We start from the raw sequence: 25,387 nt of genomic DNA, 5'->3' as shown, positions 1-25,387 counted from the left end.
CCTCTGCTGTCTCAACCAGGATCTCAGTGATCACTGCCTCATTGCTTGCATCCGTAATGGGTTTGCGGTCAAACGACCACCCCTCATCACTGGCAAACGCTCCCTAAAACACTTCAGTGAGCAGGCCTTTTTAATCGACCTGGCCCGGAGGGCATGTTGTCCCGACCTCTGGCATTCTCTATGGGGGTGCCACAGGGTTCAATTCTTGAGCCAACTCTTTTCCCTGTATAGATCAAATCAAATCAAATTTATTGATATAGCCCATCGTACATCAGCTGATATCTCAAAGTGCTGTACAGAAACCCAGCCTAAAACCCCAAACAGCAAGCAATGCAGGTGTAGAAGCACGGTGGCTAGGAAAAACTCCCTAAAAAGGCCAAAACCTAGGAAGAAACCTAGAGAGGAACCAGGCTATGTGGGGTGGCCAGTCCTCTTCTGGCTGTGCCGGGTGGAGATTATAACAGAACATGGCCAAGATGTTCAAATGTTCATAAATCAATGATGTCGCTCTTGCTGCTGGTGTCTCTGATCCACCCCTACGCAGACAACACCATTTAGTATACTTCTGTACCTTCTTTGGACACTGTTAACTAACCTCCAGATGAGCTTCAATGCCATACAACTCCTTCTGTGGACTCCAACTGCTCTTAAATGCAAGTAAAACTAAATACATGCTCTTCAACCAATCACTGCCCGCACCAGCCTGCCTGTCCAGCATCACTACTCTGGACGGTTCTGACTTAGAATATGTGGACAACTACAAATACTTAGGTGTCTGGTTAGACTGTAAACTCTCCTTCCAGACTCACATTAAGCATCTCCAATCCAAAATTAAATCTGGAATCGGCTGTCTATTTCGCAACAAAATCATCCTTCACTCATGCTGCCAAACATACCCTCGTAAAACTGACTATCCTGCCAATCCTTGACTTCGGCGATGTCATTTACAAAATACCCTCCAACACTCAGTAAATTGGATGCAGTCTATCACAGTGCAATCCGTTTTGCCACCAAAGCCCCATATACTACCCACCACTGCGACCTGTATGCTCTCGTTAGCTGGCCCTCGCTACATATTTGTTGCCAAATCCACTGGCTCCAGGTCATCTATAAGTCTTTGCCAGGTACAGCCCCTCCTTATCTCAGCTCACTGGTCACCATAGCAGCACCCACCCATAGCACGTGCTCCAGCAGGTATATTTCACTGGTCACCCCTAAAGCAAATTCCTCCTTTGGTCGCCTTTCCTTTCAGTACTCTGCTGCCAATGACTGGAACAAATTGCAAAAATCATTGAAGCTGGAAGCTCATATCTCCCTCACTAACTTTTGTTGTGGAAATTTCCTGTATTACCAAATCATGAGAAAGCAAACCACACACAAGTCAGAGTTATCATAAAGTCTATCTTTAATTATATGAGCTTCACCATAGCCCTGTGACTCTCAGATCAATTCAGTGTCCATAAATTAATTCTCTGAGAGTGCTTACAAAACAGTCCTTAGTATCATTTATAGCCAAGACACACCCATCAAAACTCACACGACAAATAACAGATCTTAGGAACATTACACAAAGAACCTTTTACCAGAAAAAAGGAGTATCCTATAGCCAGACAGCATTAGCTATAAATTATCATTCAGTTTGCAGAACTTTTCCCACATAAGCATACTTATGAAAATTGATAAAACATCTTATTTATCAATGTTACCTAAAGAATTCTGATTCTGCCACAACACTTTAAGCACCAGCTGTCAGAGCAGCTCACAGATCACTGCACCTGTAAGTAGCCCATCCATCTACCTCATCCCCATACTGTTCTTTTGTTTTCTCTCCTTTGCACCCCAGTATCTCTATTTGCACATTCATCTTCTGCACATCTATCACTCCAGTGTTTAATTGGTACATTTAAATGATTTGGCCACTATGGCCTATTTATTGCCTCACCCCCCTTATCTTACCTCATTTGCACACACTGTACATATACTTTTTTTTCTATTGTGTTATTGACTGTATGTTTGTTTATTCCATGTGTAACTCTGTGTTGTTGTTTGTGTAGCACTAATTTGCTTTATCTTGGCCAGGTCGCAGTTGTAAATGAAAACTTGTTCTCAACTAGCCTACCTGGTTAAATAAAAAGTGTATGCTGTAGCATTAAGATTTCCCTTCACCAGAACTAAGGGGCCTAGACCAAACCGTGAAAAACAGCCCGGGATCATTATTCTTACTCCACCAAACTGTACAGTTGGCACTATGCATTCAGGCAGGTAGCGTTCTCCTGGCATCCGCAAAACCCAGATTTGTCCGTCAGGCTGCCAGATGGTGAAGTTTGATTCATCACTCCAGACAATGCGTTTCCACTGCTCCAGAGTCCAATGGTGGCTAGCTTTACCCCACTTCACCCAACGTTTGGCAATGTGCATGGTGATTTTAGGCTTGTGTGCGGCTGTTTGGCCATGCAAACATTTCATGAAACTCCCGACTAACAGTTCTTGTGCTGATGTTGCTTCCAGAGGCAGTTTGGTAATGAGTCCAGAGGCAGTCCAGAGGCAATTCCAGAGGCAGTTTGGTAATGAGCCCAAAGGCAGTCCAGAGGCAATTCCAGAGGCAGTTTGGTAGTGAGTCCAGAGGCAGTCCAGAGGCAATTCCAGAGGCAGTTTGGTAGTGAGTCCAGAGGCAGTCCAGAGGCAATTCCAGAGGCAGTTTGGTAATGAGTCCAGAGGCAGTCCAGAGGCAATTCCAGAGGCAGTTTGGTAATGAGTCCAGAGGCAGTCCAGAGGCAATTCCAGAGGCAGTTTGGTAGTGAGTCCAGAGGCAGTCCAGAGGCAATTCCAGAGGCAGTTTGGTAATGAGTCCAGAGGCAGTCCAGAGGTAATTCCAGAGGCAGTTTGGTAGTGAGTCCAGAGGCAATTCCAGAGGCAGTTTGGTAATGAGTCCAGAGGCAGTCCAGAGGCAATTCCAGAGGCAGTTTGGTAGTGTGTTTTGCAACCGAGAACAGACTATTTTTACGTGCTTCAGCACTCGGCGGGCCAGCTCGATGAACTTGTGTGGCCTACAACTTCATGGCTGTGCCTTTGTTGCTCCTAGAAGTTTCCACTTCAAAATAACAGCACTTACAGTTGACCGGGGCAGCTCTAGTATGGCAGACATTTGAGGAACTGACTTGTTGGAAAGGTGGCATCCTATAACGGTGCCACGATGAAAGTCACTGAGCTATGCAGTAAGATCATTCTACTGCCAATGTTTGTCTATGGAGGTTGCATGGCTGTGTGCTGGATTTTATACACCTGTCAACAATGGGTGTGACTGAAATAGCCAAATCCACTAAAACACAATTTTCTATATACAGTAAAGTGTAAACAGGTTTTCTTTGATGTAAAAGAAAGCCAACAGTCCAGGAGACATTTGAATGAATATGAGTGAGGAAGACCCAGAGTATCTTGAATCAATTAGATTAGATTAGATAATTGTCCATCCTCCTCCCTCTTTTGACAGATTGTGTATGTGACCGAGTTCCCTGAGAAGGCTCTGTCTCATCTGGATACACTGAGAGGCCCTGGAGGCTGGCTGCTGGTACTCGCCTGCTGTGGTGTTCAGGCAGGGATCTGTGGCTATTATGTCCAGGAGGGGCCCTCTTTATCCCGGTACCTGGCCAAGATAAAGGTGACCTTTGTGAGAAAGTTCCTACGATGCCCTGTGGAGCCCATCTTATGTCTTGGCCTGATGCAGGGCTTCAATGGCCTCCTCGCCCTCATATCCTTCATGTGCACCTTCATGGCTGTGAAGCCCATTCGACAATACAACCTGGCCAGAGATATCACCTTCTCCACCCTGACCTACTGTGTGGTTTGGGTGGTCTTCATCCCCATCTACACTGGTCTGAATGACAAGGAACGCTCCATTGTCCATGTATCTGTCAGTTTGCTCAGTAACATGGGGCTGATGGCAGCCTACTATCTGCCAAAATGTCACCTGTTGCTGAAGAAACCTGAGCTCAACACAGCAGAGCATTTCCGTACCTTCCTCGAGGGAGCTCCAGGAACTCAAAAGGAACAGGACCAGGAACCTGCAGGGGAGGGACATGTATCAGGGGAGGGACAGGTATCAGGGGAGGGACAGGTATCAGGGGAGGGACAGGTATCAGGGGAGGGACAGGTATCAGGGGAGGGACAGGGAGAGTGAAATGTATTATGTTTAATGTTTCAATAATATATACAATTTAATTTTGCATGTTATACATTTCATGTGCATGTATACTAGTTTGATTGAATGATTTTGGTTATTTATCTTTGCAGAAATTGTGAGTAAACGCACAGTAAAGGAGCAGGGCCATGCACAGACCTTGCAGGGGGTGCTCAAAATGAAAAATAAATAACATACCAAATATCTCTAACAATTTTTTTGTTCTTGCATAGGCCTATTTATTTCTGCAACAACACACTCATCATCACAAACTGTAAGGAAGCTAGTAACAGTGCCTCCTAAAGATATGATTGACATCGGGAAAAGAGGATGGGCTATCAGCTGACCATTGATGTTGATGATTGATGTAAATATGCTAGTTATGTAGCTCCATTTCCTTTGGTGATTGTGATTTACCTTTCTATATCTTTCTGCCTACCTCTACTGCGTGTACCAGACAACCAGACCAGATATTGATGATGATGAAGGCTAAATTAAGTGTTTATCAAATGTTATGATTATGTAGCAGTACTGTTGTTATTTAAACTAGCTAGTTAGCTACACATGTTAGAGCGCATCTCTCAAGCCATGCATGTTTGCATACCAGGTACGAGCAATCTCCATAGAGCCCCACAGTGGAGGTGTCATAATACCCATAAAACCTAGAGGTCAAACAGGGAAATGGTATCCAATCAATTTTCCACCATTCATTTTTCCCATAGGGAATTTTAGAATCACTTAAAATAAGGGCTGTGTTTTGTGTAGGCTTACCCTGGTGTGACGTTTTGATAACCATGTCAATCTCTCAAGAACAAGGGGACTTTTAGCAATATATTAGGCTCTATTTACTCTCAGATACGAACTTGCTTAGGGTCAGATCGTAAGTTACTGGGGGAGGGGTGGTTCAAACTAGTGGAGGGTTGTCAAACTAGTTTTTTTTGGCGGGAGGGTTGTGTGATTTTTTTTTATTAGGCACTGGGGAGGGTAGTGGATTTTTTCCCTGGTTTACAATCGCTCTTCTGCTTGTCACGCCCTGACCTTAGAGAGCCGTTTTATTTCTCTATTTGGTGAGGTCAGGGTGTGATGTGGGGTGGGCATTCTATGTTTTGTATTTCTTTGTGTTTGGCCGAGTGCAGTTCCCAATCAGAGGCAGCTGTCCTTGTCTCTGATTGGGAATCATACTTAGGTAGCCTTTCCCCCACCTATGTTGTGGGATCTTGTTTTTGTACATTTCTTGTAGCCTACGGAATGGTACGTTCGTTTTAGTTTCACTTTTTTATTTTGTTGCTTGTTCTCATTTAAATAAATATGATGACCACAAATTACGCTGCGCCTTGGTCTCCTTCATGCAACGCACATTACAGAATATCCCACCACAAAAAGACCAAGCAGCTGTCACGCCCTGACCTGAGATATCTCTGTTTTCTTTATATTTTGCTTCGGTCAGGGTGTGACTAGGCTGAGCACTTTAGTTTTGTATTGTCTAGGTTTTTTGTATGTCTAGGGTTGTTGTAGGTCTAGGTGTTTTTGTATTTCTATGTTGGCCTGATATGGTTCTCAATCAGAGACAGCTGTTTATCGTTGTCTCTGATTGGGGATCTAAATCATTTTAGGATTACTTATCTTATCCTAGGTATTCCAGGTGGGGTTTCAGGTTCTCCGGAAGGTGGTGATTTGTGTTTGGGATCTTGTCTATGTGTAGTTTTGCCTGTCAGCACTCAATTTGTATAGCTTCACGTTTCTTGGGTTTTGTTATTTTGTTCAGTGTTTCATTCTTTAAATAAATAAGAATGTTGAACACCAGACGTTCTGGATGAGTTGTAGGGGTTTAATACAACACTGCACCTTGGTCCGGTCCTTATAATGAACATGACAGCAGCGTTTTCTGGAGGAGTGGACATGGGAGGAGATACTGGAAGGCAAGGGTCCCTGGGTGCAGGCTGGAGAGGGTCCCTGGGTGCAGGCTGGAGAGTATCACCGTCCAAGGGAGAAGATAGAAGCAGCTAGAGCGGACCGGCGAGGATACGAGGAATTAGAGGAACGACAACTATACAAGGGGTCACGGCACGGAAGGCAGCTCCAAAACATTTTTTGGGTGGGGGCACACGGGGAGATTGGTGGAGACAGGGTTTAGACCTGATCCAACTCCCCGTGCTTACCGTGGGGAGTGTGTGACCGGTCGGGCGCCGTGCTATGCGGTGATGTGCACCATGTCTCCAGTGCGCAGTCACAGCCCGGTGTGCTATATTCCAGCTCCCCGCATTGGACGGGCTAGAGTGGGCATCCAGCCAGGATGGATGGTGCCGGCTCATCGCTCCTGGCCTCCAGTGCGTCTCTTCGGCCCAGGGTATCCTGCGCCGGCTCTGTGCACTGTGTCTCAGGTGCGTCTGCACAGCCCAGTGCGTCCTGTGCTAGCTCCCCGCATTTGCCGGGCGAAAGAAACCATCAGGCCAGGACGGGTTGTGCCGGCTCTACACTTGAGACCTCCAGTGCGCCTCCACGGCCCAGTGTATCCGGTGCCTGCTCCACGCACCAGGCTTTCAGTGCATCTCCCCAGTCCGGTGAGACCTGTTCCGATTCCATGTACCAGGCCTCCAGCATGACTCCCCAGCCTGGTAAGCCCTGTGGCAGCTCCACGCACCAGGCTTCCAGTACGTCTCCTCAGTCCGGTGAAACCTGTTCCGGCTCCACGTAGGAAGCCTCTAGTGATGATCCATGACACAAAGCCTCCAGTGATGATTCATGGCACGAAGCCTTCAGTGATGATCCATGGCCCGGAGCTTGCAGTGAGGATCCATGGCACGAAGCATCCAGCGTAGATCCTCTGTCCGGAGCCTCTGGCGACGTTCCCCAGTCCGGGGCCTGCGTAGATGGTCCCCAATCCGGGGCCTGCGGCGACGGTCCCCAGTCCGGGGCCTGCGGCGACGGTCCCCAGTCCGGGGCCTGCGGCGACGGTCCCCAGTCCGGGGCCTGCGGCGAGGGTCCCCAGTCCGGGGCCTGCGGCGAGGGTCCCCAGTCCGGGGCCTGCAGCGAGGGTCCCCAGTCCGGGGCCTGCGGCGAGGGTCCCCGCACCAGAGGCGCCAACAAAGTGGGGGGAGCCAGAGGTGGAGCGGGGTCTACGCCCCAAACCGGAGCTGCCGCCAAGGGTAGATGCCCACCCGGACCCTCCCCTATAGGTTCAGGTTTGTGGCCGTGAGTCCGCACCTTTTTGGGGGGTACTGTCACGGCCTGACCTCAGAGAGCCGTTTTATTTCTCAATTTGGTGAGGTCAGGGGTGGGCTTTCTATGTTCTGTATTTCTTTGTGTTTGGCCGAGTGTTGTTCCCAATCAGAGGCAGCTGTCTATCATTGTCTCTGATTGGGAATCATACTTAGGTAGCCTTTTTCCCACCTATGTTGTGGGATCTTGTTTTTGTACAGCTCTTGTAGCCTATGGAACGGTACATTCGTTTTGGTTTCACTTTTTTATTTTGTTGCTGGTTCTCATTTAAATAAATATGATTACCACAAATTACGCTGCGCCTTGGTCTCCTTCAAGCAACACACGTTACACTGCTTGTATTTTCCCTATAAACAATGGCTTTACTTACTTTTGATATCACCCTGATAAAATTAAGAAACATTTGTGAAAGTTTGGTATGGTGTGGCTATTATTAGGCTTTAGCTAATGCTGGCCTATGATATGAAGGCAGTGCACCCCAGTGTAGTACAAATGTAGTTGGATTTGGCTGATTTTGGCTGATTTTTTGGGGCTGATTTTTTTAATGGAATATCTACATAGGTGTACAGAGGCCCATTATCAGCAACCATCACTCCTGTGTTCCAAGGGCACGTTGTGTTAGCTAATCCAAATGTATCATTTTAAAAGGCTAATTGATCATTAGAAAACCCTTTTGCAATTATGTTAGCACAGCTGAAAACTGTTCCCCTGATTAAAGAAGCAATAAAACTGGCCTTCATTAGACTAGTTGAGTATCTGGAGCATAAGCATTTGTGGGTTTGATTGCAGGCTCAAAATGGCCGGAAACAAAGACCTTTCTTCTGAAACTTGTCAGTCTATTCTTGCTCTGAGCAATGAAGGCTATTCCATGTGAGAAATTGCCAAGAAACTGAAGATCTCATACAAAGCTGTATACTACACCCTCCACAGAACAGCGCACATTGGCCCTAACCAGAATAGAAAGAGGAGTGGGAGGCCCCGGTGTACAACTGAGCAAGAGGACAAGTACATTAGAGTGTCTAGTTTGAGAAACAGACACCTCACAAATCCTCAACTGGCAGCTTCATTAAATAGTACCAGCAAAACACCAGTCTCAACGTCAACAGTGAAGAGACGACTCCAGGATGATGGCCTTCTAGGTGGAGTTGCAAAGAAAAAGCCATATCTCAGACTGGCCAATAAAAATAAAATATTAAGATTGGCAAAAGAACACAGACAATGGACAGAGCAAGATTGGAAAAAAGTGTTATGGACAGACAAATCTAAGTTTGAGGTGTTTGGATCACAAAAAAGAACATTTGTGAGATGCAAAAATGAAAAGATGCTGGATGAGTGCTTGACACCATCTGTCAAGCATGGTGGAGGCAATGTGATGGTCTTGGGTGCTTTGGTGTTGTAAAGTAATCGGATGGGGCCACAGTGTCTCCTGACCCCTCCTGTCTCAGCCTCCAGTATTTATGCTGCAGTAGTTTGTGTCGGTGGGCTAGGGTCAGTTTGTTATATCTGGAGTACCTGTCCTATCCAGTGTCCTGTGTGAATTTAAGTATGCTCTCTCTAATTATGTCTTTCTCTCTTTCTTTCTCTCTCTCTGAGGACCTGAGCCCTAGGACCATGCCTCAGGACTACCTGACATGATGACTCCTTGCTGTCCCCAGTCCACCTCCAGTTTCAACTGTACTGCCTGTGATTATTATTATTTGACCATGCTGGTCATTTATGAACATTTGAACATCTTGGCTATGTTCTGTTATAATCTCCACCCGGCACAGCCAGAAGAGGACTGGCCACCCCACATAGCCTGGTTCCTCTCTAGGTTTCTTCCTAGGTTTTGGCCTTTCTATGGAGTTTTTCCTAGCTTGCTTCTACACCTGCATTGCTTGCTGTTTGGGGTTTTAGGCTGGGTTTCTGTACAGCACTTTGAGATATCAGCTGATGTACGAAGGGCTATATAAATACATTTGATTTTATTTCAAGTGGGAAATTTGTACAGGGTAAAAGGGATCTTGAAGAAGGAAGGCTATCACTCCATTTTGCAATGCCATACGCCCTGAGGACTGAGCCTAATTGGAGCCAATGTCCTCCTTCAACAGGACAATGACCTACAGCACAGCTCCAAACTATGCAAGAACTATTTAGGGAAGAAGCAGTCAGCTGGTATTCTGTCTATAATGGAGTGGCCAGCACAGTCACAGGATCTCAACCCTATTGAGCTGTTGTGGAAGCAGCTTGACCGTATGGTACGTAAGAAGTTCCCATCAAGCCAGTCCAACTTGTGGGAGGTGCTTCAGGAAGCATGGGGTGAAATCTCTTCCAATTACCTCAGCAAATTGATATCTATTATGCTAAAGGTCTGCAAGACTAATTGCTGCAAATGGAAGATTCTTAGATGAAAGAAAAGTTTGAAGGACACAATTATTATTTCAATTAAAAATCATTATTTATAACCTTGCCAACATCTTGACTATATTTCCTATTAATTTTGCAACTCATTGTATGTATGTTTTCATGGACAACAAGGACTAAGTGTAGTGTAGTATCCAAAAAGTGTTAAACAAGTCAAAGATATTTATATTTGAGATTCTTCAAAGTAAACACCCTTTGCTTTGATGACAGCTTTGCACACTCATGGCATTCTCTCAACCAGCTTCATGAGGTAGTCACCTGGAATGCCTTTTCCAACAGTCTTGAAGGAGTTCCCACATATGCTGAGCAATTTTTGGCTGCTTTTCCTTCACTTTGTGAAACTTTCAAAGTTCTTTGAATTGTTGTTGCCATAATAAGGACTTGGTATTTTACCAAATAGGGCTATCTTCTGTATACCACCCCTACCATGTCACAACACAAATGATTGTCTCAAACGCAGTAAGAAGGAAAGAAATTTCACAAATGAACTTTTAACAAAGCACACCTGTTAATTGAAATGCATTCCAGGTGACTACCTCATGAAGCTGGATGAGAGAATGCCAAGAGTGTGCAAAGCTGTACTCTAGGCAATGGGTGGCTACTTTGAAGAATCTCAAATATAAAATATATTTTGATTTGTTTCACACTTTATTGGAAACTACATGATTCCATATGTGTTATTTCATAGTTTTAAAGAAAAACCCCTGAATAAGTAGGTGTGTCCACATTTTTGACAGGTACTGTATATTATATAAAAATATTAATATCATACAGTGGACACCTAAGCCTATAGGCCTATGCTTGCAGTGCCCTGATACATTTAGCCCTCAAATCTCTGACAGCTGAACCATGAGGAGGACAATTATTATTTTAGGAAAATAGCCTAAAAAACAATAAAACAGTTTTGCATATGTTACACATCGAAACACAAGGAATAGTGTTTTTGTAATTTGTTATAGGCTGTTTTTAAGGACATGGAAATTTGGCGTTGGCAGGTCGGATTTGAATGCATATGGATGTCCTTAACATTTTCTCTAATAAAAATGTTCCCTTTCATGTTGTCGGGGGCCACATTTTCCTGAAGGAAACTCTGAAATGCCATATTCACATTGAAAGCCTGTCACCAATTGGATGGAAACCTAGCTAATGACACCCTAAAGACTCTGGCATGTGTGCTCGTCCAGCGTCACTTTGATTATGCCTGCACACCATGGTTTACCAGCATGTAAATAATAAGCTACCAGTCAAACAAGCTCTTAAGAATTGTACTTAAACACCCCCCTCATACTCATATTGGAGGTTGACAATTGTGCAATCCCCAGTCACTTTTAAAATCTTTGTGTATACAGTGCATTCGGAAAGTATTCCGACCGTTTTACTTTTTCCACGTTTATTTACGTTAAAGCGTCGTTTTAAAATGGATACAATAATTTTTTCCCCTCATCAATCTACACACAATACTCCATAATGACAAAGCGAAAACAGGTTTTTTGACATTTTTGCAAATTTATACAAAAAACAAGAAATACCTTATTTACATAAGTATTCAGACCCTTTGCTATGACACTTAAAATGGTGATCAGGTGCATCCTGTTTCCATTAATCATCCTTGAGATGTTTCTACAACATGATTGGATACCACCTATGGTAAATTCAATCAATTGGACAGGATTTGGAAAGGCACACACCTGTCTATATAAGGTCCCACAGTTGACAGTGCATGCCAGAACAAAAACCAAGCCATGTGGTGGAAGGAATTGTCCGTAGAACTCTGAGATAGGATTGTGTCGAGGCACGGATCTGGGGAAGGTGACCAAGAACCCTATGGTCACTCTGACAGAGCTCCAGATTTCTTCTGTGGAGATGGGATAACCTTCCAGAAGGACAACCATCTCTGCAGCACTCCACCAATCAGGCCTTTATGGTAGAGTGGCCAGACGGAAACGTCTGGAGAAAACCTGGTACCATCTCTACGGTGAAGCATGGTGGTGGCAGCATTATGCTGTGGGGATGATTTTCAGGGGCACGGACCGGGAGACTAGTCACAATCGAGGGAAAGTACAGTGATCCTTGAAAAAAACCTGCTCCAGAGTGCTCAGGACCTCAGACTGGGGCAATGTTTCCGGCGCCGACAAAGATGGCCGCCTAAATTTGCGTTCCTAGGAAACTAAGCAGTATTTTGTTTTTTTATGTGTTATTTCTTACATTGGAACCCCAGGTAATCTTAGGTTTCATTACATACAGTTGGGAGGAACTACTGAATATAAGAGCAACGTCAACTCACCATCATTACGATCAAGAATATGACTTTCCCGAAGCGGATCCTGTGTTTTACCTTCCACCTAGGACAATGGATCGGATCCCAGCCGGCGAACCTAAACAACGTCGCCGTAAAAGGGGAAAACGAAGTGGCCTTCTGGTCAGGCTCCAGAGACGGGCAGATCGCGCACCACTCCCGAGCATACTACTCACCAATGTCCAGTCTCTTGACAACCAGGTTGATGAAATCCGAGCAAGGGTTGCCTTCCAGAGAGACAGTTCTTTGTTTCATGGAAACATGGCTCACTCGAGAGACGCTATCGGAGTAGGTGCAGTCAGCCGGTTTCTTCACACATCGCGCCAACAGAAACAAGCATCTTTCTGGTAAGAAGAGGGGCGGGGGGGTATGCCTAATGATTAACGAGATGAGGTGCGATCATAACAACATACAGGATCTCAAGTCCTTCTGTTCACCTGACTTAGAATTCCTCACAATCAAATGTTGACCGCATTATCTACCAAGGGAATTCTCTTCGATTATAATCACAGCCGTATATATAATCCCCCCCCGCCCAAGCAGACACATCGATGTCCCTGAACAAACTTTATTTGACTCTTTGTAAACTGGAAACCACATATCCGGAGGCTGCATTCATTGTACCTGGGGATTTTAACAAGGCTAATCTGAAAACAAGACTCCCTAAATTCTATCAGCATATCAATTGCGCAAGCAGGGCTGGTAAAACCCTGGATCATTGTTATTCTAACTTCCGTGAAGCATATAAGGCCCTCCCCCGCCATCCTTTCGGAAAACCTGACCACGACTTCATTTTGTTGCTTCCAGCCTACAGACAGAAACTGAAACAAGAAGGTCTGTTCACGCTGGTCCGACCAATCTGATTCCACGAATACGCTGATTCGGTGAGTGAGTTCATTAGAAAGTGCTTTGGCGATGTCATACCTACAGCAATTATTAAAACATTCCCAAACCAGAAACCGTGGATTGATGGCAGTATTCGCGCGAAAATGAAAGCGCAAACCACTGCTTTTAACCAGGGCAAGGTGACCAGAAACATGACCGAATACTAACAGTGTAGCTATTCGCTCCGCAAGGCAATCAAACAAGCTAAGCGTCAGTATAGAGACAAGGTAGAGTTGCAATTCAACAGCTCAGACAGAAGAGTTATGTGGCAGGGTCTACAGTCAATCACGGATTACAAAAAGAAAACCAGCCCTGTCGCGGACCAGGATGTCTTGCTCCCAGACAGACTAAATAACTTCTTTGCTCGCTTCGAGGACAATAAAGTGCCACTGACACGGCCCACTACCGAAACATGCGGAAACTCCTTCACTGCAGCCAACGTGAGTAAAACATTTAAATGTGTTAACCCTTGCAAGGCTGCAGGCCCAGACGGTATCCCCAGCCGCGTCCAGCTGGCTGGTGTGTTTACGGACATATTCAATCAATCCTTATCCCAGTCTGCTGTTCCCACAAGCGTCAAGAGGGCCACCATTGTTCCTGTTCCCAAGAAAGCTAAGGTAACTGAGCTAAACAACTACTGCCCCGTAGCACTCACTTTCGTCATCATGAAGTGCTTTGAGAGACTAGTCAAGGACCATATCACCTCCACCCTATCTGACACCCTAGACCCACTCCAATTTTCTTACCGCCCCAATAGGTCCACAGACGACGCAATCGCAACCACACTGCACACTGCCCTAACCCATCTGGACAAGAGGAATACCTATGTGAGAATTCTGTTCATCGACTACAGCTCAGCATTTAACACCATAGTACCTTCCAAACTTGTCATCAAGCTTGAGGCCCTGGGTCTCGACCCCTCCCTGTGCAACTGGGTACTGGACTTCCTGACGGGCTGTCCCCAGGTGGTGAGGGTAGGTAACAACATCTCCACCCCGCTTATCCTCAACACTGGGGCCCCACAAGGGTGCGTTCTGAGCCCTCTCCTGTATTCCCTGTTCACCCACGACTGCATGGCCATGCACGCCTCCAACTCAATCATCAAGTTTTTGGACGACACAACAGTGGTAGGCTTGATTACCAACAACGACGAGACGGCCTACAGGGAGGAGGTGAGCGCCCTCGGAGTGTGGTGTCAGGAGAGTAACCTCACACTCAACGTCAACAAAACAAAGGAGATGATTGTGGATTTCAGGAAACAGCAGAACACCCCCCTATCCACATCGACTGGACAGTAGTGGAGAGGGTAGTAAGTTAAGTTCCTCGGAGTACATATCACGGGCAAACTGAATTGGTCCATCCAGAGGGTAGAGAGGTCTGCACAACACATCACCGGGGGCAAACTACCTGCCCTCCAGGACACCTACACCACCCAATGTCACAGGAAGGCCATAAATATCATCAAGTACAACAACCATCCGAGCCACTGCCTGGTCACCCCGCTATCATCCAGAAGGCGAGGTTAGTACAGGTGCATCAAAGCAGGGACAGAGAGACTGAAAAACAGCTTCTATCTCAAGGCCATCAGACTGTTAAACAGCCACCACTAACATTGAGTGGCTGCTGCCAACATACTGACTCAACTCCAGCTCACTTTAATAATGGAAATTGATGGAAATTGATGTCAAAAATGTATCACTAGCCACTTTAAACAATGCCACTTAATATAATGTTTACATACCCTACATTTCTTATCTCATATGTATATACTGTACTCAATACCATCTACTGCATCTTGCCATCTTTATGTAATACATGTATCACTAGCCACTTTAAACTATGCCACTTTTATGTTTACATACCCTACATTACTCATCTCATACGTGTATACTGTACTCAATACCATCTACTGCATCTTGCCTATGCCGTTCAGTACCATCACTCATTCATATATCTTTATGTACATATTCTTTATCCCTTTACACTTATGTGTATAAGTTAGTAGTTGTGGAATTGTTAGGTTAGATTACTCGTTGGTTATTATTGCATTGTCGGAACTAGAAGCACAAGCATTTCGCTACACTCGCATTAACATCTGCTAACCATGTGTATGTGACAAATAAAAATTGATTTCATTTCATTTGAAGGTTTACCTTCCAACAGGACAACTACCCTAAGCACACAGCCAAGACAACACAGGAATGGCTTCGGGACAGGTCTGTGAATGTCCTTGGGTGGCCCAGCGACATACCCAAGAAGACTTGAGGCTGTAATTGCTGCCAAAGGTGCTTGAACAAAGTACTGAGTAAGGTGTATGAATACTTATGCAAATGTGATATTTCAACTTTTTGCTTTGCTTTGTCATTATGGGGTATTGTGTGAAGACTGATGAGGTAAAAATATTTGTAATACATTTTGGAATAAGGCTGTAACCTAACAAATGTAGAAAAAGTCAAGGGGTCTGAAAACTTTCCGAATGCACTGAATGTGTTTTTTTAACTGACAAAATAAATCAGTCAATCAATCAATCCAAACTGTGCAGCAGCCAATAGATGAATGGAAAGAGACAACAGTTACAAAACACCAGCAAGTTTAATGACATTCAGAGATTGTCAAGCCAAGCCTTTGGTACTGGAGAAGCCTACAAGGTGGATGTATTTTCTGTTTGTGGAGATTGAAATAATCTATTTATTGTGGTGTTGAAAACGCAAACCATGATATTCAAGTACCCAAAGTCGGTATGCTTTGTTTATTGGGTGTGTCATGCATTGGCACAGAAACCTGTTGGTGGAACATTTGGCAACAAAATGTTGAAAATCGCATTTCCCCCAAGCTGATCATTATCTGCTGCCGGCTCTGATCGTAATGTAATGAAACAGTCAGGGAGAGGTAGCTCGTATGTGGTGGTCAGGGAAAACTCCTTCTGGCCCATAGCTCTGTGTGCCATCCACTGTGCCACAAAAGCAATGCTGAAGTGGCAAAGTCGACATCCACATTTCTAACACAGAATCACTATAGCTATTGTTATGTGTGGTCGTAAACATTATTTTGAGTTAATTCTATGATGGGTGAGGGTCTAAAATGTATTTTACAATACAAGGGGAGGGTCATGCAAAAAAAAAAAATATTGGTACATTTATTTTTATGACACCTTGAGTTGGACCAGCCCCTCCCCCCGGTAAATTACGATCTGTCCCTAATTGGCACAAAAGTAAACATCATGCAAGACTACAAATCCCTGCAATCTCCTGCACGTTGCTTACATCTTTGCTAACAGCATCGTGTCAATTCAAAACTTGCACAAGACAGTTCACAGAATTGTCAATTTAAAGAAATGTAGCCAATTCATGAATGACTAAATGTACCTTTGCCTTGTTTCAGCAGTTTCGTCCAGATCATCATGGCATTTGTAGTTCTTTATGATAGCCACATTAGCAGCTAATTAGTGTTTCATTTTGGGGGGGTTAATACAGGCGAATATATTGATAAAATTCACCTCTTCCTAGAGAGACTTACACGGTTATCAAAATGTCACGCCAGGGTAAGCCTACACGAAACACAGCCATCATGTAAGGTTTTACGGGTATTATGACTCGTACTGTGGTACTCTATACAGGGCAGAGTCATGGGTAACTGCATACATGGAGTGTGTCTGAAAGTGGGGGTGTCAACAGTAGATGGAAAATCAACAGAAATGGGTGTATGGAACGCGAATCAGCTAATTGGCCAGATTTGTGCCACTCAAGACCGTTTTGCGAGGCTGATTGAGCTGCACAACCAGCCATTGTTGACAACTGTAGCATTTTAGCTAAGACTAACAATAACCTTTTTCTTAACCTTAGCCTCTTTCTCCTAACCTACCGCAGTAATTATCCTAACCTGCTATGTTAATTCCGTTAACCTGGTACATAAGTTCTCTTAACCTGCCATGAACACATTAAGCTGACCAGAGGTGCACCTGTCTATGGCTGGTTTAACCAATAATGGAGTGTTGATGTTACACCCATTGCTGTTGAGCCTCCCACTTCTTTTGAAATGCCCACATTCAGACAGACTAACTATGCAGTCAACCACACTTGGACCCTATATTTGGGGAAGAGGCGCAACTGGGCACCAGCGTAATCCATACAGGGCAGATCAACGGATGGGGTGGGTGGTCGCAAAATTGAGGACAACTTGGGGGTAGTGGGTCCAGTACAACAATGACAAAACATTTATACCAAAAAAAATGGAGAGGGGGGGGGGGGGAATTGTACCACAACCCAAAAGGGCACTTGAGAGAAAGAAAGGGCAAAGGGGCATGTGCTCTGCACAGGTGGAGCCCTATCTGTGCACGTGCCTGTAAAGGAGGAAGTGGTGTTCAACTAGATGATGCGCTATAAGGTGTAAAACAGGCTTACTGCATTTGCCTGCGATGATCAGTGATGTAGTTTGCTAGATCACCCACCAGAGGACGCAATCAGACAATTTATCAGCCATAAACAGAGAAAAAGACATTAGGGAAAATCTTAGGGTCAGTGTGGATTTAGCTGAATAGTATATGTCTAATGACTTTTAAAATAAAACATCTGATTCCATTATAATGGGTTGGGGTGATCATCCTATTCGTGAAAATACACAGTATTTCACTAAATACTATAACGATGTGATGCAACTATGAATAAGCCTATTGCACTTTTGATGAATCATTTGTGTTAAGAATCAATTGAGTGATGTGGTAGGCCTAGGCTATATGTACATCTGAGTGAATTAGGCAACAGATAATTGAATACGGAAGATGTTTAATACAGCCCACTAAATTGTTGTGATTAATCTGCTGTTAGCCTCTGGCATGTTTGACCTTTTCTATGTCTATTTCAACCTATGAGTTTGAAGATTTAAAAGGTAAAATGCTGAACCAAAATGAAAAACCAAATCCGTCAACTATAAATCACAACACTATAAGCATTTGATTATTTGTTCTCTAAATTCTGCAATGTCGTGCTCAATTTAACGTTTTCTGTTGTTGAAAGGCAGGCCGGTGTAATGAACCTATGCGCTATAGTCCGGTAGACCTGTCCTACATGGTTAGCTGAAACTAAATACGGATATATCCTCTGGTTATTAACATCGATAAGTCACCTCTATGACCAACTCCACACATTACATGGATGTGGAAGCTGCGTTAACCTGAAATCCGGTGCCCTCGAACATGACCCGCTCTTAATAATTGTCCATTAATATATTTAGGCTACAGTGTCCGTCTGTCATATGCTGCCTAATGTGCATAGTAGGCTAATATCTAACAGCGTTAATGCATGATAAAGATTCACTCAATGAATCCAATTTCTTGAGCAATTTGGAATAATAAGCACTTTTTTTACTGCGTTTGAAAAAATGAAACTTTCATTGAGGTCGGTGCTTGAGTTCTCTTCAGAATAATTTAACATTTTAATAGGGATAATATGATCACTTAAACATGAAGCACAACATGTAGTGGTTTGTACGAAAGCATTCACCTTTAGGCATTGGATAACTGTATTCCCTTATATTAAGAATGATAAAAACAACATGCTTCACCCCGCTTCATAAAAGCATCAACTAATTTCAGAATGGAGTTTTGGATTGAAGATTAAGACTAGGCTATTTACCAAATGGCTACAGGTATGACTGTGTGATGAAGTCTGGTATTGAAGTGAGCTGTCTATTGTTACCCAACGAGACATAACACAAAAGGAAAAACCTCACTACATAGTCCGTGCGTTCTATTCTTCTGGGCAGGCTGATTACTGCGAGGGATAAAAGTTGTTTCGACAATAATGTGGGGAATCAGAGAGCACTAATGAAGCCATTAGGGATAGAGCAGCGCAGCTCTAATGCGGTCCCTTAACGCCCTGATTACTAAAAGCTTGGTTTTATTGGGAAACAACCGGCATCAAATGTGTTTATCATGAGTAGGGAAGTCCGGTGGAGGCATGAACCACCAGCCACCGGGGACCGGGTGCAGCAGCGGGAGAACCGCGCGACCAAAGATCCCCGTGCCCTCTCTCTCTCTCTTTACACTCATTGCCTCTGGCGTGTTTGAAGCTTGTTTTACTGTTTCGAGTTTTAATAATAATCCTCCAAACTAAAGGCGATTTTTGTCTGGGCAGAATGTATGGCCATTTTCATCGCAATTATTTAATCACGAGCCGCAGCTTAATTTTCGTTATCAACTTCTGAAACAGGCAAGAATGAAACGCTAAGTGTGGACACTTGCCAAAATGGAGGATTTAATTTATGACCATTGTAGCCCAGACGGCTATTGTTAATGTGAGCGCAGAGACGGAGTACGGATGGTACACGGCTTTTGTTACCACGTTTTTAACGGGAAATACTCAAAGTAGACGTTTCGGATATTTCAGCAGAGTCGACAATAATGTTTAATTGTTTGAATACTTAACAATTTCTTGAACCCCACAAGATGGCACAGACTATTTGCCAATAAAGAGAAACTCAAAAATGGAGGATATCAGCTCAATTATTTCTTTAGTGTTTTAAACATTTCATCAGGTATTTTAAATGAGAATTTATTGAAAAAAGTATATTTATATTCGATTTAGTGGATTATTAGATTAGTCCTACAAATAGCCTATCATTAATTGGTCTAGATTAAAAGTAGTTTAGTCAGTTATTGAAATAAGAATGACATGTTATCTATAATCAATTCCTCTATCAGTTCAGGTAGCCTAAATGTTACAGGAATTAAATCGTGCCAGTCTCATATAACACACCTACAAAAATTATGAATCATGAAAATATAGCCCCTAAATGTTCACAAAACAGAGAATTTATAAGTAGCCTATTCATTTGTTTTACATTTGTGAAAACAAAAAAAATTCTTTATGCAATAAGAAATATCTTTCTTCAGTCTCCCGGTAACATCTGGCTGCTGCCGAGGGGTTAAGGTTAGTAAGAGCCCCGAAGAGAAAAATAAATTCCATCACGTCCATATTGGGTGGAGCTGTCTGGACTCTTGTTATAGTGATAGTCATCACACTGGAGGTTCCACGGAGTAGACAGAGGTTAGGGATAGTCTCTCTCTCTCTCTCTCTCTCTCTAGCAATAACCTCCCTCAGACTCAAAATCATTTGGCTACATTATTGATAACAGTCATACAATACTACAAGCTATTAAGTTTTTAAGCATAACCTGATGCTTCCTCTAAATAATTCCTCACAGTTTGGGACATGATATCGCCAAGTTGGCCTATCAAATTGAGACACAAATTAAATATGTGGTTAATTTCGGGTTTTTGTTAGAAGCATCTATGTTAATTAGGCTACATTTAAGTAATTTAATAACATCTAATGTAGGCCTAGATCATTATCTGAACAAAAATGATTGATAAAGTAGCCTAATGTGTGTCAGGCCAGGGGGAGATGGCAGGAAAGTGCTGGACAACCATCTTTCAGGTGTGTTGTGTTCAGCAGTAGATTTGCAATTCACAAAAGGTCTGAAACAGACTGGAATAAACACCTTTTGGTAACCCTCCTACCTGGACTCGGTCTAGAGGAGGCTGGTGGGAGGAGCTATAGGAGGACAGGTTCACTACAATGGCTGGAATGGAATCAATGGAACAGAGTCAAATGTGGTTTCCATAGGTTTGATAAGTGCCATTTATTCTAGTCCAGTCTTTACAGTGAGTAATTAATGCCTTTTAATGACTGCAAAATGCATAATATTTAGCAGACCATGTAGACTAAGTGCCAAATAAAGTTTCATAAACCAAATGATTGTGTGAGAGCATTATGGTGAAACCAACCAAACATTGTAGCATAACATGAATACCAGAAAATGGCTGAAAATGAAGTTACTTAATTGTACAGCACAGCACTGATAGCTAACATGTAGCCATACATTTGATAACAGGAAAATAATACAATCCATGCAATAAGGGGGAACATGAATTCATGAAATGACCAAACTGTCTGCCTGGCCGAAACTAAGAACAATATGTCTGTTGAGAGAGTGAAGTGGACTGACGAAACACATTGGATTGGTGGAGGCATGGGCAAGAGTGCATTTTCACCATATTTCTTATACCAGTAATTGGAGGGGAACAAGTGCACACTTTGGGAGGGAGGAGAGATAATTGGGATGTAGCCTGTGTCTACCTAGTAAAACCTAAGGACTGAGGCACAGTCAAGGTTAAAAGGATCATAAGTGCTGCACACAGGAGAGCTTAACCATAGACAGAGGTCTCTCTCTCTTTCTCATCCAGTCAAAGCCCTGCTGCTTCTCAACACCATAGAAATTCTACACATAATGTGTATGTATTTGTGCATGTCTATTCAACCTGAGTCCTCAATGGCACCACAGTTCCATCCCCTCTCTACCTGTTTTTCTGCTCTCTCATCGGCATACTCCAAGCTCCAGCACGACGTTGACCCAAGGCCTAGTTTTAATTTGTACCGATTGAGTGGCTGTGTGTGTGAGTGAGAGACAGATGGATGGAGAGAGAGAAAGAGCAAACGAGAGGAGTGTGTGATCTACAGGGGTCATGCCTGTGCATGTGAATATGTGTCTCATGAATATGCAAGATTTAAGGTGGAGCTGTGTTGTTAATGGATGGTCAGTGTGACACACACACACACACACACACACACACACACACACACACACACACACACACACACACACACACACACACACACACACACACACACACACACACACACACACACACACACACACACACACACACACACACACACACACACACACACACACACACACACACACACACACACATACAAATACAGTGAAGCCTTTGGTTTTCCCTTTCGGGTGGTTCTACCTCAAAAAGCACAAGAGAGAGGATTTCAACACCCACCATGTCAGATTGTCCTGAAATCCTTTCTGTAGTTAGAAACAGATACGATTAGCATTCATGCAACATTATTTAGTTGAAATGTAATTTGATATCTGAGAAATTATTAAGCTAATCAAATGTCTTTTTCCCCTTTCAGAGAAATGAGTCGCTTTCACATTTACCATAAAATGTAATGTGAAAGGACCAGGTTTTCTTGCTGGTTTCACATGGTGGGTGCAATTAAGGGGAACAATTGCAGTGGGACTGGCTTTGAGGTCCAGAGTTGAGTTTGAGGATTCTCCCCCATGTGATCTCCTTGATGTGTGTATGTACTGACATGTACAATATGTGTAACTGAAAGATGCACACGCACACACTACATGCTAAATGTTTTTAAATGTATGCACATTTATAAAAAGCATTTTCTCTGTAATGTCTTAGTCATTACTTGTCGAACCCCAGTAAGACTAGCTGTTACCCTTCGTGTCAGCTAATGGGATCCTAATAAATACAAAAATATACCACAACACTTCTCGAAGCTAATGCTTACTCAGTACTCAAAGTTCATAATTATGAATAATATTGTAAAGAATATAACTTAAGTACTTATAACTTAGAATAAATTCCTTACTTTGATTAGTACAACTTTCTTACCTTTTCATTACCAAAACAACTAAGGGTTAACTTTATTGTTTATGCTTTCATTGTCAGTGGAGAATTTCTAAACAAATTTTTGGGAAAAAAATGAATTGTTATGGAAGTCCTTTATTGAGAAATAATATTGTGTTGTTTAGTTGTTGTTGTATAGAGTGCTGAATTTATTCTGAGTGTGTGTTGTTTAGCGATTGCGTTTTCGTCTTTAAGACGAGGCCCTTAGTGGCTGAGGAATGCCCTCCCCTTTGTGTATGTGTTTGTGTGCACGCCTGTGTGCACGTCCATTTGTGTGCGTGTGTACGGCCTCAGAATGCCCTTCCCTGTAGTGTCAGTGGGGGGGGGGATGCTGGGGGCCGAGGGGCCCGGGTCGGGGGCTTAGTGAGGGGCCCTGTGTTTTGTTCTGTTACACATCAATGGGACGTCAAGCCGGGTTTGGGTCTGACAGCCCCGGGATTAAAGGCTTTCTACTAGAGGCTGTACGAGCCTCCCCCTGACACACACACACACACACACACACACACACACACACACACACACACACACACACACACACACACACACACACACACACACACACACACACACACACACACACACACACACACACACACACACACACACACACACAATGGGCTGAAAGAACGCAGTCTTAACTCTTCGAGTACTAAGTTGTAATTTGCAGGTGGCTACAGCCTGCAGGGCTAGCCCCACACGATAAAGGGAAAGAGAGGGCAGGGTGGTGTGTGTCTCTCTCTCCTCCCCTCTCCAATTCCAGCCCGTCAGAACTATAAATCCCAACTAGTCTATAAATCTAGCATGGGGAAATGATGATAATGATTAGAGCTCAGGTTTCCATCTCCTGATAAGAGGCCACATCTGGCCTGGCTGGGGCAGAGGAGAGAGAGAAGAGGGAAGGAGACTGATCAGGGATCTGTGTGTGTGTGTGTGTGTGTGTGTGTTTGTGTGGCCTTAATCCTTGCTATCCATCTGTGAGATGGTGAGAGATATAGAAAGAAAGAAACACACACAGAGACACACACATGTTGAGTACACGGCAGTCAGGGGTAAGGGAGATGGAGGCTACGGCAAACAATAGCCAGATGCTCCTAGGGAAGCTCAGGGATGGAAGTGTGTATCCGTGGTGACAACAAGCAGTTGTTATTGTCCTGCTGTTTGGAAGATTCGCAGCAGTGAACTGAAGACAGACCAAGGAGAGGGGGAGGGAGAGAGAGAGAAAGGGGGAAGGAGAGAGGGAGAGAGAAAGAGATAAGAAGAATAGAAAAGAGGGAGGAGAGAGAGAAGAGGGTAAGGAACAGTAGAGGTTGAAAGAGGTAAAAGGAGAAATGGGAGGAAGAGGAAGGAGGACAGCAACTGTGCCTACATGTTTTTTTGCATGCATGTCTGGACAGATAAGGAAAAATGACATACTGTATTGGGGGGAAAAGTGCTAAGTTCAACTTTTTAACTGGAACAGACTGGGGGCTATGGTTGCACAAATACCTGTTTTTGTATAACCCTCTGTTACGCTTATGATGGCCAGAAGGTGGTGCTGTGGGTAAGTGGTGGTGAAGAGTCAGTGGAGGAAAAGTGGAAGGAGGGCCTAACTCTAACCCAACTTTAGTTTGACTGTATGCAGGTGGAGGGGTGAGTGTGAGAGTGGGACTAATGTTAACATACCAGTGATTTTGAAGGATTCTTTGTGTCAGAGTTGCAGTTTGAGTTCAGTAAAATACAATCTCGGTGTTTGTAATGGACTAGTGCTCTTCATGATGACAATCCCATAGGTAATGGTTTAAAATATAACTGTTTATTAAGACACACAGACCAGACCAGAACAGACCAAGACAAGGAGACACTCACTGTCTCACCAACACACACAGTACCATTGGTCTCTTACAGTTTGGACTAGAGCCCTAGCTGTACGGAGCTAGGCTTACTCTGACTGAGATACATAATTGTCATGGAAACCATGTTGGCTCAAAAAGCTTGAAGACTATTCAGTACTACTACCAATGTCAATTCGAATATTGTTGTCATGGAACACTTGGCTGTTGTGGACTGCACAGTCTGACCACAGACAGGTGGAGGTTTAGGTGTCAGGGGTTTGGGGTCAGAGGTTTTGGGCTAAATCAGGTGCTCCTCCCTACTACCCCAGATGTACATAATTGGTACTCAGGCACAGATCTAGGATCAGCTTACCATCCCCAAATCCTAACCTTTACCATCAGGGGAAAAAGAGGACAGTTTGTCTAGCATCCGGAAGCAGTGTTCCTTTCAACACACACACACACACACACACACACACACACACACACACACACACACACACACACACACACACACACACACACACACACACACACACACACACACAGGCACAGACACAGGCACAGACACAGGCACAGACACACACACACACACACACACAGACACAGGCACACACACACACACACACACACACACACACACACACACACACACACACACACACACACACACACACACACACACACACACACACACACACACACATTTGACTTGCTCCTACAGTGGCTATATCTGAAGCAAGCCGCTCCTGGATTTCCTCTGTTAAATCAGAGGGCTCTTTATTCCCCAGCTCTGGAATGCTGCATGCTTCCGATCTGGAATGTTAGAACTCTGGACGAGCAGCTCTCTGGCTCCAGCTCCGCTCCACACAGTTCCGAGCCGTCCCAACCAAAATGTTTTTATTGACGGGAGAAAGTGGTCCCGCCGACAGCACCGATTGGCAGTAATTGCCCCTGCCTGGTCAATGGCGTGTTTCAAAACCCCCCTCTGCAAAGTGGCTGTTTAAAAGCAGCCGTCGGAATCTACCTCTTCCACCCCCTCATTCACCACCCCCCTCCATCCTCCAGCTCTCTCCTGTCACCACTAACGGAAC

The 25,387-nt window shown here is 44.0% G+C and overlaps 1 protein-coding gene across 1 annotated transcript in view; it reads left to right on the top strand.

Moving 5' to 3' along the window:
• The window catches only part of LOC135529595 (taste receptor type 1 member 3-like), a 32,608-nt gene extending 9,762 nt beyond the window's left edge, over positions 1–22,846 (top strand). The window contains exons 11-15 of the mRNA XM_064958253.1: positions 3,491–4,096; positions 6,431–6,558; positions 6,686–6,828; positions 6,931–7,138; positions 22,777–22,846. Of these exons, the coding sequence (XP_064814325.1) occupies positions 3,491–4,096; positions 6,431–6,558; positions 6,686–6,828; positions 6,931–7,138; positions 22,777–22,846 (1,155 nt within the window). The remainder of the gene's footprint in view (positions 1–3,490; positions 4,097–6,430; positions 6,559–6,685; positions 6,829–6,930; positions 7,139–22,776) is intronic.
• Positions 22,847–25,387: the final 2,541 nt, after the last annotated feature.

Source organism: Oncorhynchus masou, chromosome 5 (genome assembly GCF_036934945.1).
Source record: "Oncorhynchus masou masou isolate Uvic2021 chromosome 5, UVic_Omas_1.1, whole genome shotgun sequence".
Classification (NCBI taxonomy): domain Eukaryota; kingdom Metazoa; phylum Chordata; class Actinopteri; order Salmoniformes; family Salmonidae; genus Oncorhynchus; species Oncorhynchus masou.
The sequence above is the reverse complement of the archived record's forward strand: the minus strand, read 5'-3'. Positions and strand labels throughout refer to the sequence as shown.